Source organism: Callorhinus ursinus, unplaced genomic scaffold, assembly GCF_003265705.2.
Source record: "Callorhinus ursinus isolate GAN/ISIS: 27379988/994484 unplaced genomic scaffold, GSC_fseal_2.0 scaffold4, whole genome shotgun sequence".
Classification (NCBI taxonomy): domain Eukaryota; kingdom Metazoa; phylum Chordata; class Mammalia; order Carnivora; family Otariidae; genus Callorhinus; species Callorhinus ursinus.
The window spans coordinates 118,757,140-118,772,929 of NW_027397066.1; the positions used below are offsets into that span (position 1 = coordinate 118,757,140).

General features: G+C 36.8%; 1 protein-coding gene across 7 annotated transcripts in view; it reads right to left on the reverse strand.

Annotated features, from left to right (window-relative positions):
• Window positions 1-15,790, reverse strand: part of INPP4B (inositol polyphosphate-4-phosphatase type II B) — an 864,684-nt gene that overhangs the window by 139,416 nt on the left and 709,478 nt on the right. For all 7 annotated transcript variants that reach the window (XR_012378034.1, XM_025874245.2, XM_073892293.1 and 4 more), the window contains one exon: window positions 7,990-8,193. Coding sequence is in view for 6 of the 7 variants with exons in the window: in XM_025874245.2 (XP_025730030.1) it covers window positions 7,990-8,193 (204 nt within the window). In the remaining variant the exon portion in view is untranslated. The remainder of the gene's footprint in view (window positions 1-7,989; window positions 8,194-15,790) is intronic.

A 15,790-nucleotide genomic window follows, 5' to 3' on the forward strand; every position in this document is an offset into this window, starting at 1 on the left:
CATTTATTCATTTATTCCTACATTAACTCTGAAAAATACATTGAACTAGTGTGTATAAAATACTGTATTAGGTGCTATAAAACAGGGAACTGAAGGTGAATGTATTAACTTCATGTGGGAAAATCTAGAAATTGTCAGGATTTCATGAATATGGATGTACATAAAGATCTCATTTGGGGTTTCTTTTCTTTAATAGAACATTTGTGCATTTTAATGGACAGTCATGAACTTTGCTTAATCACCTTTCATGGACTTTAATATTGGATAAGTATTCCAAGCATATTTCTCCTGAGTGAAATGGACTGGAGAAGTTCAGGGATGTTTCCCATCCATCAAGCAAACAGATGATAGAACGCATTTCAGTTGCCACATAGGGAACAACTAGTCTAATACTCCCTGTCTTTACCTGCCCTTGCTGATGGGGTGAGCGGATGCTTCCAATATCCCCTCCTCATTGTAAGATTAACAAAACCAGACAACCCTATTAGGTATGATTAGGGATGAAAAAGAAAAAGCTGGGAAAGGGGAAAATAGTCACTTCCAATTTTAGATGGGCAGCATCTAAAATTATTTCTGTGTAACTAGGACCTTTGTAATCAGCACATGAATAATCAAATACAATTAAAATTGCCACCACTCGGTTTCTGGAAGCTTTTTAAGGCCTTAACTCATCATGTTCTATGTTCTTCATCATGTTCTTTGGTCATCTCTGATGTTCTGTGTCCATCTTGAATTTTACTGCTTTCTATGTTTGGAGATACTGGAAGAGGACTTGAATAGTCACCTCTCAAGTGGATTATGACACTGGGAGATATGCACTAAGGAGAGAGGTCTATAGCTGGATACTTCTGACTAGAAGAGAAAAACAAAATCCCCAGAAGAATTCGTGAATTCTAGTAAGGGAAAAGGCATCTGACATAGTGCAGAGTCATGTTAAGGTTGAATATTCCATGTTTCAAAATAAGAAGGTAAACAAGAATAACTTGAGGGCAAATTTCAGAGCTATTAATTTATTCTACAAATAAAAAATGAGTACCTTTTCTATGCATTTGGCCTGCTAACTGTGGGGATACAGCAGGGATCATGATACGGACTTTGCCCTTTAGGAGCTTATAAAGATCATGAACACATGGAAGAAACAGATACATAAACAAATGATTATAATTCAGTATTCATGAGGCTGTATGATCACAAGATGCAAGAATAATGCTTTATTGTACAAAATGTTTTAGAGTTGAATGCATATATATATATATATTACATACATCTCTATCTATCTATAACATAAAATTTGGAAATAAATGGCCATAATTTAGTGGAAATTTTATTCATTCAGACAACTAAGATATAAGGTGTTGCTTTAGAAAAGTGAAATCATAAGTTAGTATCTAGTTGTCTATAAGAATTAATTACCTCTAAAAAATCAGATTTATTCCCTTCCTATTAAGATCAGGTCAATGGTTTCACATAAAATAATTCTAGCCAGTCAGAGAACTAAACAAGATCTCTTTGAATTATTAATTTGCATAGGTACCTCTGCATAATGCACAGCCTGAACTATTTTCCCTAGAGACGAGGTCTAAGATGGAGACAAAAGATGGCAAGTGACGTTGAGAATACAGATCATTTCAGATTGCCCCTGGAGGTATCTGTATCTGGCTGGTTAAATATGTTTTGCCTTCGATAGTAATATTTTACAACTATGTATGCTTACAGTTACTAATTATGGCAATATAAATAGTTCTATCAATACTCTTGTGAAGCTTAAGCATTCATATTTGTTCTAGACATTATTAGAGAAAGTTGTAGTACAAAATGGAATGTGAGATGTTGGTAAAGAACATGCCAGAAAGTGGTTTATGTAAATCTCATTGCAAAAAAGCAATCTTTGGGAATACCAAGTTACAGAGAAACCACAATTTTTTTCAGGTTATATATGACTTTGTTAACAGGATGTTTGACATAAATATTACTATAAATTTATGCTTTGGCTTCTATAACCTATAAAATTGTTGGAAATTTATTATAGATTAATGTGGATCATCTATTGTGCTTATGTGTCATGAATACCTTTTACCATAAGAAGTCATAGCAAATGTTCCCCAAGTTTAAGCATGGAAATAAAATTTAAAATTTGATTTACATTTACAAAACAAAGAAGGGAATTAATTGGGTAGTTTGGAGGGTGACATGTTGCCTGCTATAGAAATTTAGTTCAACTGAAAAAATGGGTTTGGGATATGACTAACTAATAAGAATAGTTTTCCTACTTCTGCTCTTTGTTGGAATGGATCAGAATATAAAGGATCAGAAGTTTATCTTTTTTTTTTAACAATTTTTGAATGAGGGTAGCCAGATTTAGCCTCGAACCCATCACTGTAGTAATGTTGAAGTTAAATCACAGTGTTCTAGAGAATAGTATAATTACTGGAAGCCATAAAAACTGGGGCAACTTAATACTTTAGTTGGATGACATGCTTTCATATTTTGGACAAACTAATCTTGGAATCCCAGCTGCTAGAAGCATCTGTTGTAGAGATAAAGAGAAAGAAAAGCAATATGTCATTTTCACCAGCTAAAAGATGAAGAATGCTATATTAGTTTATTTCTTTGCACAGATTGTCATAAAATCCCAACATTCCTTTGGGTTTGATTGTTTACTAACTTTTCAGGAAAATAAATCTTTAAAGCATTCAATCACTTAATAAGTAAAATTCAGCAAACAGACACTTTTTTTTGTCAATGATCATTTTAGTTTCAATCTCTTCCGTATTGATTAGATAATTATTATCCAGATTCATATGTCATCAGTTTTGCCAACAGGTTGAAAAGAGAACAGCCTCACACTGATTTAGAATTAATAGAGATTCTTTCTCTTAACCTCAAAGGGAAAGGTTTTTATATGAGCAGAGTAGAATTCAAGAGTAATTTACAAGTATATATTTACTTTCCAACATTTATTGTAAGAGGCTAAAGATAGTTGTTCAAGTTAAGCGATTGTTAAAACTACAATCATTGTAAGACATTAAATAAAACAATGTTTTTTTAAAATGGAGTTACTGTAATCTTATGTGCAAATCTAAACCAACTTCAATGATCAGAGAATACTTTCATATACCACAGAAACCTAACTAAATTAACTTAAAACACTGAATTATTTCAGGAAGTTGATTAAACATGTAATCAGTGCTGAAACTTTTCTAACACCTAATTAACTAAGAAAAGTGGTACACAAAGTTATGTTTCCAATTTATTTAATAGCACTGTCTCTAAAGGCATTTTCAATTAGCTACATTTTCTTTGGATTTACTCAACTTTTCAAAGTTAGATAAAGCTTTGAAAATAATGTTAAATGGTTATGACTTTGGCAATTTTTTTTTTAAGTAAGGGATTTCTATCTTTTAACCAAGGTATCTTTTTAGTGGAAAGTGGCTGCTATGGAAAATCAATTAGAATGTTATATAACAATCAAAGTTAGTTACATTTGTACACAGAGTCAAATTATATTAGGAGGAGAGAGTTAGAAGCAACTTTTCTGAGTGGGAAGGATTTTCCTTGTAATTGTGGTAAATTTAGACAAAGTATTCATACCTTCTAGCAACAGCAGGTTCTGGAGGAAATTCAGAAATAATATGAAAGAAGATAAAGAAGGAGATACAGATCTTTATTATTATCCTACCTTTTTGCCTGTGAAGGAAACCAAAACAGGTGAGAAACTCACAGGGCCCTTCCACATCAATTGGAAGAACAAATCAGTATGACTTTTTCCTAGTGTCAAGACAAGGAAAGTATTCCCAAAAGAATAATAAAGGGTAAACTAATAACCACACAGACTCCTACTGCAACCTTGACTGGTCCTTCACGAGGACCAGAATTCTTCCTAATTTTTCCAAATGTTGCTAGTAAAGGCCTCTACCTATTTTCATCGGTGCCTATTTGAAACTTTTACCCTCTCCTCAGCCTATTCTGCTCTTCCCCTTCTCTTTGCACATAATAAGGATAAAATAAAGCACTCAGGTTAATATCCAAACTACATAAAGAACTCATACAACTCAATGGAAAAAAATTTAAAAAGTGGCCAGAGGGGGATGGGGTGGCTGGGTGATAGACAATGGGGAGGGTATGTCCTATGGTGAGCGCTGTGAACTGTGCAAGACTGTTGAATCACAGATCTGTACCTCTGAAACAAATAACGCAATATATGTTAAGAAAAAAAAAGAAGAAGATAGCAGGAGGGGAAAAATGAAGGGGAGTAAATCGGAGGGGGAGACGAACCATGAGAGACGATGGACTCTGAGAAACAAACTGAGGGTTCTAGAGGGGAGGGGGTGGGGGGATGGGTTAGCCTGGTGATGGGATTAAAGAGGGCACGTTCTGCGTGGAGCACTGGGTGTTATGCACAAACAATGAATCATGGAACACTACATCCAAAACTAATGATGTAATGTATGGTGATTAACATAACAATAAAAAATAAAAAAAAAAGTGGCCAGAGGAAGTGAATAGACACCTTTCCAAAGAAGACACACAGGTACATGGCAAAGCGCTCAACATCACTCATCATCAGGGAAATACAAATCCAAAGTACAATGAGATATCACCTCATACCTGTTAGAATGGTTATCATCAAAAAGACAAGAGATAACAAATGCTGGTGTGGATGTGGAAAAAAGAGAATCCTATGTACTGTTGTGGGAATGTAAATTGGTACAGAAACACACTGAAAAACAGTGTGGAGGTTCCTCAAAAAACTAAAAATAGAACAGCCATATGATCCAGCAATTCCACTTTTAAGTATGTATATGCCTGAAGGAGATGAAATCACGATCTCAAGGAGGTATCTGCACCCTCATATTCATTGCAGCATTATTTACAATAACCAAGATATGGAAGCAACCAACCTGAGTCTCTAATGACAGATAAATGGACAAAGAAAATGTGGTATATATGTGGAATATCATTCAGCCATAAAAAGAAAGAAATCCTGCCATTTGCAACAACATGGATGGACCTTGAGGGCATTACGCTCAGTGAACATAAGTTAGATGGGGAAAGACAAATACTGTATGACCTCACATTTATATATGGAACCTAAAAACAAACAAAGAAAAAACAAACTCATAGAAAGACAGAACATACTGATGGTTGTCAGAGCTGAGGGTAGGAATTGGGATAAATAGGTGAAGGGGGCCAAAAGGTATGAACTTGCAGTTATAAGATAATAAGTCATGGGGAGGTAATGTACAGTGTGGTGACTATAGTCACCACAACACTGGATTGTATATTTAAAGTTGTGAAGAGAGTAGATGATAAAGGTTCTCATAGAAAAATAATTCAACCATGTGAGGTGATGTGTGTTAATTAAATTTATTGTGGTAATGATTTCCCAAATCATTATCATGTATACCTTAAATGAATACAGTGTTATATGTCAGTTGTATCTCAGTACAACTGCGAAAATATTTAAGCAAACATAAAAGAACCCATCCAGCCTCACCCAGCCTCCCAAAAGTGAAGCTGATCTTTACAGTCTCCCTGCAGTCTCAGCAGATAAGCCCACTTTGCCCAGGACTGCTCTACCTGTGTGCTAGAATCCTCTCCTCTCTCTGGAGAAAGGGCCTCACTCTACCAGTCATCACCTATCTGCTTGTCAAATAGTTTTTGGAGTGTAAACACGCTCAATTTTCACCATCTTTGAAGCAAAATAAAGAAACAACTAATGATAAAGATCACACACACACACTCTCTCTCCTTCTATGTCAGCTGCTGTGTGCCTGTCTGAAAGTCATTCTCTTTCTTGAAGGGTTAACTTTCTATTCCCTTCTACGTCTTAAGAATTTTACTTCTGGGAATCCATATGACCGCCAGCCTCCTTCCAGCTTTATCCCACGTACAACCTCTTTCTAGAGCCCTGAACAGGCTGTGGAGTCCCTCGCATCCCCGGGTGTTTCTTTCTGTCTCTAGCATGGGGCACAGTGAACCAGGCAGAGCAGGTGCACAGGAACACAGAACGGCTCACCACAAAAACCTCGTCAGCCCACTGCCCATCTCTCACGCTCTTCCTTCTCTTCCCCTCATGAGAGGGTCTGTACCTACAATCTTGAGTGGAAGTCCTATTAGCAGAGCCTATTTTCTACCACCTGGCCCTCTCCAACCTTGGTCACAACATTGTGTAACTATTTGCTAACATGTTTTATCCACCACGAGACTCTGACTTCTAAAACCTAAGGATCTAGTGTCACTTACCTTCCCATTTGGAGCACCTACAATATAGAAGGTCTCAAAAATTATCTAAAGAAAAGGAGATAAGGAGGGAGGGGAGGAGAGGGACACTTTTGAGCAACAGGAAAGCAGCGAGGTGTGGGGGAGGATTTACATGACCACAAGGTGAAAATGATCAAAACAAAAGATACCCAATTTCAGAATTCTCACTTCATTTAATGTAAAAATGGAAATTATTTGTCACAGGGTTAACATTATATGTTTAATTAAATGAAATACAAGTTGTCTTCTATACCTACTCAAACTCTTTAAAATTCCCAATACACATTTTATGCTAGATCCAGTCTCCCCATTTACCTCAATGGAGAGTATTAATCCCTATCACAAGACTATTTAATGTTTGCATCTTAAAAAAGACAATGTATAGCAATAATACTAAAGTAATACAAAGCATCTGCCTAGGCCTTTCCAGGTAATGGGGCCCTTATTGCAGAGGTAAGTCATTTATTTCGTGACCACTTGAAGAGTTCAACAAAACAGGGTTGTTATTTTCACTTTACAGTTGAGAAAATTGAACTTCAGAGAGGTTAAGAGGTACATACGCCTTGGAGCTGTGAATAAAATGAAGAAGGTGAAGGTAAAAAGGAGAAATATTAGATCTGCTCTCTTGAAAACGCTTCAGTGGGAGAAACGTAATCTTAATCAGCAGCAACAAATACTTATTCAGCATTTACCTCTTGGAACCCAGCTCTGTCTTTCCTGTGATAGAAATTTTATCAAAACAAAGAGCAGGCATCACTTCACAGCCCTTCAGATAGCAAATCTTTTTGAGAGAGCTGGGCCTTTCAAATAATTTACTCTCTGAATGCTCTGAAATTCTAGGGTGGCAGAAAAAAGTAATCATTAACTATTTACCATCTATATGGCTAGAATACAATTTTCTTGGTTAAACTCGTGATACAGTAAAGAGTTTCCTTCTCTGTGTGTGATGTGCACATACTTTGGATGGTTCCTGGATAATCAATATGTGTTTGTTCAGGAATAACACTGTTCCCCTTTGCCCAGAACCTTCATGTTTCTCTTATCTTATTCTGTCCAACTAGAGTTATTACCATGCTGGCTTCTTTTTGGTGTGTGTGTGTGTGTGTGTGTGTGTGTTGCCTTTACTAGCTGTTTTTTCAGATCCTTTTATGTAGCCATCCTTTTGCCAATTTTAGATACCTGGAACAACATCTTCTTTTAAATAATAGAATCATGAACAAGAAGGATTCTCTATGTCCACTGCCATTGAAATGCTAATACTTCCTGAAGTATGTCTAGAACTCAAACACTAGATTGCAACAAGAAAATATTTGCAACAAGTAGTGGATTATGAGTGATTTTTGACTCTTTTTCTAAAAAACACAATTTTAATGGTTTATATTACCTTGGCAACAAATACAGAAAAGTATTATAGAATACTGTAATTGTGGCATTTTTGCTTTTACGACATTTTGGAGATAATATATGTGTGTGTGTGTGTGTGTGTATCCAAATATATATATATATATGTATATATATATATAAATTTTTATGCTAAATGAATGTGATCAGGAATAAAACTCACATTTATAATTTGCCCCCAGGGAAAAAAGTGACTTATTTATCCACAGTCTGTATTATGACTACTTCCCAACTTGTTTTGATGAAAAGCAGGGATGTCTCATCTTTCTTGCTTTCCGTTTCAGGACTAAACATTAGGAGGCAAGCGATGTGCATGAGACTTACCCACTCTTCCTCATCATAGTCTGAATGATGTGGTATGGAGTCCTGCCTTTTCATCGGCGGGGGTGGGTCCTGGGGACAGCTCTCCTCTGTGCTATTCTTAGGAGACGGTGGTTTCTTCAGGACACCTCCTGGTCTGGCAGTGTAGAGGGCTAAAAGAGCACTTCTGACCAGCTGATCCTTGAAGGCATGTACAAAAAGCTCTGTCTGGAAAGAAATTGACAAGGATTAGAAACACCGTGGTAGGCATCCCAGCACAGAGCTATGGAAAGGTCAACAGCAGATTTGTTGGCAAATAAGTGGTGTGCCTGGTAGAAAAAGTACAGGTAACAGAGAGAGAAAATGATTCATACCAATCAATGAAAATAGTTGAGTTTTGGGATGCTGCCAAGGCCTTGAGTCCTCCTGTTCTAAAAGTTAATGCTAAGGTTCTGTGGGCACTATAAACACCAGCTGTCTCCTCAGCCCCCTCTCTTTTAGTTCCAAATTCTGTCTTTGAAGATGAATTTCACTAGAGATAATAATTTGAACACCATCTACCTACTGCGCTTTTCAAATAATTCCAAATGCACCTTAAAAGAAAATGTGATAAGACTATGTATATTCTATATTTTAAGCAGAATGAAAGTCTAAAGGAAGATGCATCTTAAAAATAGGGGCAGAAAATTTTTTTTCTTCTTAGCATCATGAGTAGATTTTAACAGTAGAGATGACACAGGCAGTCTTCCCATGAAAATATTTGGTTTTTATTCCTTATTATCACCCCCTAAACTGTCTCCTCCACCAAATGGTTTCAGTAATACTCAGTGTTAATGAGGCTGCTGTGAAACTTGCCATGGTAGATTTTTACAAGCTGGTGGTAAATAGTAAGTACTATAGAAATGACGGCTCCCAACAATAAAGAACTTTACAGTAGTACTTTGCAATTTCCTGATGAAATGTTTAATAGCTTCACCCTGTACTCTCCTGGAGGATGCTGTAATTGATTTTCTGTATTATACTATGCTTAACATGAATGTGGTCTAACAATCTACTCAGTCAAAGAGTAGAGAAGTAACTCAAGCATTGACTCATATTGTTAACACATTCACACTTTGTAATGTTAGGAAGGAACCCTTTACTCAACGCATTATTTTGAATAATAGTTGATGCCATCCCCATTTAACGAGACGCTTGGATGTAATGCTGACTTCACCATCACTGTAACTCATAGTAATCCTTTCCTGGCACATTCTCGATGTGCAGTCAACAATGGCACGTCTCACTAATGGTTACTAAATTATCCCGAAAAAAACCCTGTTATGAGTGTCAGCAATTAAAGAAAACCAGCTAAACCCCATGCAAAACAATTGCCTAATAAGACTATGTTATATTTACAAAGTTAAGTCTTTGCAATCAATCATGAAGTTCTAGAGCTGGAAGAGACCTTAAAGCCAGACCTCTTCATTAACCAGATAAGGAAATTAAGAAACAAGGCTGGTGCCTTGTCCTAGAACAGAATGCTTACTGGTAACACAAATGGAACAGAGCCTGAGTTTTCTAACAAATTCAGTAGCTTTTCCCCTTACTCCACACCACCTACCAACCCACCATCACCTGCATGCTTCTGTCCTTCTTCCCCTTCTTCCTTAACTCCAAGTTCCCCGAGTGCTTTGGATATCTATCCACTCTCATTCATGTCTACAATTGCCAATGTAACTATCTTCACTGTTAAACTTTACTGGATGTTTTTAAATACTCTTCGAATCTATTGGTCATATTGAGAGCACTCTGAAGGTAAGTAGACAAGAAATATTAAAAAAAAAGAATATACAAGAATAAAAGGTTGAAAAATATTTTGGTAATGAATTAGGAAAACAAAAGAAAAAGTCAGCTTATACTGAAAAGGCACAAAGAGAAGTGTTAATTGATGTTCACAATGAAGTGTTAAAATGAGAATGAAAGTTACCAAAAAAATACTGATGAAAAATTTAGCTAGACAGTACTCAGACAAGGCAGTATAGTTAAAGCAAAATGGGGAAACATGTTATTTACATAATTTTCATACAGCATGGATAGATCCATCAATGTGAATTTAAATATTTAAAAATGCAAATTTACTTCCATTCAGCTTAACTAAACTATTTCTTTATTGATAGTTTCAATAAATTCTTTTGATTTATTTTTAGAGCAAAACAGCTTGCCTTCTTTGAATTCCTGCTACTACAGCTCCAGGCTCCATAACAGTCACCTAATTACTATGTAGCTGAATATCTACTCACACCCAATGAAATCTACAGTTCTTATAATTGCCATCATTTTCTTCCCATTGCATGCATGCACAGAGATTCCACTCCATTTATTCAAATCTCATTTGGGTTGATTTATCACCAAAGACATCAAAGATAATACACTATATTCTTGCAATTTTACAACCCAGAATTTTCTTGGGGGGTAGCTGAATGAACACACAAAATCTTATAGAAACACTTGTGTCTATATTGAAAAATTGATTTGACTCTTTGGAAACTCTCTGAATCACCAAGATCCTTTGCACGGAATTGCACTTTATTAGAAAATAGCTAAATATTCCATTGCTATAACCATATGACCTACAAATTTTCTTGACCAGCACTACTTAGTAAATGTAGACCAATGTAGACCCTGATGTTTTACAGTCAAAATAAATGAGCTTGAAGAGATTAATGTAATCACTCAATTCCAATACATTTGCATGCTGCTGTTGTTGCAACTGAGATGATATTAGGGAAGTTAAAGTCATGAGAAGGATGTGACCATGTCTCTGAGTTGCCCATTGACTCAAAGTATTGAAAACCTTTTTCCTTTTCTGACTCAGCTCACACTGCAATAAAGGAAACAAAAAGGCTGTCTAAATGTTATCCTAAGGGTAGGCAAAACAATTTATTTAAAATAGTTTAATAGGGGCGCCTGGGTGGCTCAGTCGTTAAGCGTCTGCCTTCGGCTCAGGTCATGGTCCCAGGGTCCTGGGATCGAGCCCCGCGTTGGGCTCCCCGCTCTGCAGGAAGCCTGCTTCTCCCTCTCCCACTCCCCCTGCTTGTGTTCCCTCTCTCGCTGTGTCTCTCTCTGTCAAATAAATAAGTAAAATCTTTAAAAAAATAAAATAAAATAAAATAGTTTAATAATACAGTAAAAAAAAAAAGCATAAGCTCTGAACCTAAGGTAGATCATTTCATTTGTTTGGTATAAAAGAGAAATGTTATCTTAAAAATGAAATGTTTTCTTGCCTCCTGACATTTTTCCAATTCATATTCTCATACAAGTATTCTTCAAAGTATCACACAGAATTATCTGCAAGTATAAAACCAGTAAAATTACTTCTCCTGGGGATGAATTTCCTAGATTCCTAAATATTAATGGCAGAGAAATAGTTAGGAATATGTTTATTTAAAACCACCCTTTTTAACTGGATCTCAACAAATTAAGCAAAGTACCATTCTATTTAGAATCTCATTTTTTCACTGAAAAAATTCAAAGCTATGCCTAATCCCACCTGCAATACAGAAGTAGCCAATGACATAAACAGGTGATTATATTGTAGTAGTCATGTATATGGCAAAAAAGAATCCTGTTTTTTTCTGGACTCTACCACTCTCTATTGTTTTACACCCACTAGCTTCATTTGTTTTCATCGGTTGGTTACATTGGTTCCTATTTGATACCATTTGATTTCTTTTTTATGATTGAGGTATAATTGACATACAATATTATCAGTTTCATGTGTACAGTATAAGGATTCAACATTTATATACATTGCAAAATTATCACCAACAATAAGTCTGGTTATTTTCATTTTTTAGAGATTATTTATTTGAAGCGGGGGCAGAGGGAAAGAATCAAGCAGACTCCCCAGTGAGTGGGGAGCCCTGTGCAGCTTGATCCCATGACCAATGAGGTCATGACCCTAGCAGAAACCAAGAGTCCGTTGCTCAACCGACTGAGCCACCCAGGCACTCCCGGTTATTTTTAAAAAATAGATAAGCTTTAATTATTTCATAGGGCAATAGTGCTATACTCTGTAATTAGTACATTAATATGTGTTCAACATTTCCCCCAAAAAAGAATATTGAACCTTCAGGACAGTTACTTGACCTCTGAGCAGATCATACAAATTATTCACTTGACCTTGGCGAAATCACATAACCACTTTTCCCTAGTTTGCACAAAATTACAATGCCTATCTGTGAAACCCTCATGGCAGTTCATTGTAAACCGCGAAGTGCACTCTTCTATTTATGCTCCATGCTCCTCTTTCTTGAATGATCTGTTCAGTTTCCTTTGTTGACTCATCATTCCAGGCTCATTTAAAATATGGTAAGTTGATCCTAAGGGACCTTAAACCACTTTCTTGCAAGCATTTTTTTCCCTACTGGTGATATAATGCATTTCTCCACAGCGTCAACTATCATCTTTATGCCCCCGTCTCTAAAATCCATCTCCACCCACCTCCTGAACCAGCACTGTCACCTATTTCCATAGGAAAGTCTTTCAAGGTTAGAAGTCACAGCCTGATTTCAAGTGTTTTTAATAAATGTGTTCTGTCCAGCTTTTCAAACTGTGTGGTACTGTCACTATGCAGCAACGCAGAGTGAAAATGTCTGGATCATCTTCAGCAATACTTATTTCTATATTAGTCATTAATTTCTACTAGTTATACCTTTTCAGTAATTTCAAAGATTAGTCCTTACTTTATATTTCCACAGCTAGTCCAAGTTAAGATCCTTTCTACATTCCATGTGGATACTTCCCATAGTCTCCTTACTGGTTGATTTACTTTTCTTAAGCTAATGCTTCTTTTTAGAGGATGCTTTTCAAGGCCACCAATATTAACATGTAGATTCCTGAGTCCCAGCTCAAAACTGCTGAAACAGAATTTTTATTTTTTAGCAAGCTTCCCCCAAGAGGAATCCTGACATTTTGCAATGGCCAATAATGTCCAATAAATCAAATTCACAGTCGTGGCTCAGTTTCTCTATTCCTATGAGGATGGTCTTCACCAAACATGTATCCAGTCCTTCCTTATTCAATTACCTTCCAACTTATGTAAGAGACTTTCTCGCGGGAGAGTAACCAGGAGAGGGATGGCTAGATCATATACATATATGACCGTATAAATATATGTGTGTATATATATATATATATAAACTTTATGAGATGCTGAATTGTTTTTCAGAGTGTACAAATAATTGTGTACCTACAAATGATTCATGAACGTTCCAGTTGTACCATATCCTCTGCAACTTCCCATATGCTGAAACTTTTTGATTTCAGCTATTCTGGTGGGTAGTTAATACTATCTCATTTTTGTTAAATTTTGCATTTCCCTAAAAACAAATGATGATGAACATCTCTACATGTATTTATTTGTCATCCATACATCTTCTCTGGTAAAATGTCATTTCTTTAGCCCAATTTTAAAGGAGTTGTCCTATTATTAAGTCTAAAGAATACTTGACGTATTCTGATGTAAGTCCTTTGTAAGATGCATATATACAGATATTTCTCTCACTCCATGACTTGCCTTTTCATTTTTTTAAATTTTATTGTTATGTTAATCACCATACATTACATCAGTAGTTTTTGATGTGGTGTTCCATGATTCATTGTTTGCATATACCACCCACTGCTCCATTCAATACGTGCCCTCTTTAATACCCAACACCAGGCTGACCCATCCCCCCACCCCCACCAAACCCTCAGTTTGTTTCTCAGAGTCCATAGTCTCTCATGGTTCGTCTCCCCTTCTGATTCCCCACCTTCATTTTTCCCTTCCCACTATCTTATTTTTAAACATATACTGTATTATTTGTTTCAGAGGTACAGGTCTGTGATTCATCAGTCTTACACAATTCACAGTGCTCACCATAGCGCATACCCTCCCCAATGTCTATCACCCAGCCACCCACTCCCTCCCACCCCCCACCACTCCAGCAACCCTCAGTTTGTTTCCTGAGATTGAGAATTCCGCATATCCATGAGATCATATGATACATGTCTTTCTCTGATTGACTTATTTCGCTCAGCATAATACCCTCCAGTTCCCATCCACGTTGCTGCAAATAGAAAGATTTCATGCCTTTTGATGGCTGTATAATATTCCATTGTGTGTGTGTGTGTGTGTGTGTGTGTGTGTGTGTGTGTGTGTGTGTGTGTACCACTTCTTCTTTATCCATTCATCTGGCGATGGACATCTTGGCTCTTTCCATAGTTTGACTATTGTGGACATTGCTGCTATAAACATTGGGGCGCACGTACCCCTTTGGATCCCCACATTTGTATCTTTAGGGTAAATACCCAGTAGTGCAATTGCTGGGTCGTACAGTAGCTCCATTTTCAACTTTTTGAAAAACCTCCATACTGTTTTCCAGAGTGGCTTCACCAGCTTGAATTCCCACCAACAGTGTAGGAGGGTTCCCCTTTCTCCGCATCCTTGCCAACATCTGTCATTTCCTGACTTGTTAATTCTAGCCATTCTGACTGGTGTGAGGTGGTATCTCATTGAGATTTTGATTTGAATTTCCCTGTTGCCGAGCGATGTTGAGCACTTTTTCATGTGTCTGTTGGCCATTTGGATGTCTTTGCAGAAACATGTGTTCATGTCTTCTGCCCACTTCTTGATTGGATTATTTGTTCTTTGGGTGTTGAGTTTGACAAGTTCTTTATAGATTTTGGATACTAGCCCTTTATCTGATATGTCATTTGCAAGTATCTTCTCCCATTCTGTCTGTTGTTCTTTGATTTTGGTGACTGTTTCCTTTGCTGTGTAAAAGCTTTTTACCTTGAAGTCCCAGTTCATTTTTTCCCTTGCTTCCTTTGCCTTTGACGATGTTTCTAGGAAGAAGTTCCTGCGGCTGAGGTCGAAGAGGTTGTTGTCTGTGTTCTCCTCTAGGCTTTGGATGGATTCCTGTCTCACATTTAGGTTTTTCAACCATTTTGAGTCTATTTTTGTGTGTGGTGTAAGGAAATGGTCCAGTTTCATTCTTCTGCATGTGGCTGTCCAATTTTCCCAACATCATTTCTTGAAGAGACTGTCTTTTATCCATTGGACATTCTTTCCTTCTGTGTCGAAGATTAGTTGACCATAGAGTTGAGGGTCCATTTCTGGGCTCACTATTCTGTTCAATTGATCTATGTGTCTGTTTTTGTGCCAATACCATATTGTCTTTATGATGACAGCTTTGTAATAGAGCTTGAGGTCCAGAATTGTGATGCCACCAGCTTTGCTTTTCTATTTCAACATCCCTCTGGCTATTCGGGGTCTTTTCTGGTTCCATACAAATCTTAGGATTATTTTTCCATTTCTTTGAAAAAAGTGGATGGTATTTTGAGAGGGATTGCATTGAATGTGTAGATTGCTCTAGGTAGCATTGACATCTTCACAATATTTGTTCTTCCCATCCATGAGCATGGAACGTTTTTCCATTTCTTTGTGTCTTCCTCAATTTCTTTCATGAGTATTCTATAGTTTTCTGAGTACAGATTCTTCGCCTCTTTGGTTAGATTTATTCCTAGGTATGCTTAGAGGACCCCTTTCAATATTTCTTGTAGGGCTGGTTTCGTGTTTGCAAATTCTTTTAGTTTTTGTTTGTCCTGGAAGCTTTTTATCTATCCTTCTATTTTCAATGACAGCCTAGGTGGATATAGTATTCTTGGCTGCATATTTTTCTCATTTAGTGCTCTGAACATATCATGCCAGTCCTTTCTGGCCTACCAGGTCTCTGTGGATAGGTCTGTTGCCAGTCTAAGGTTTCTACCATTGTAGGTTACAGACCTCTTGTCCCGAGCT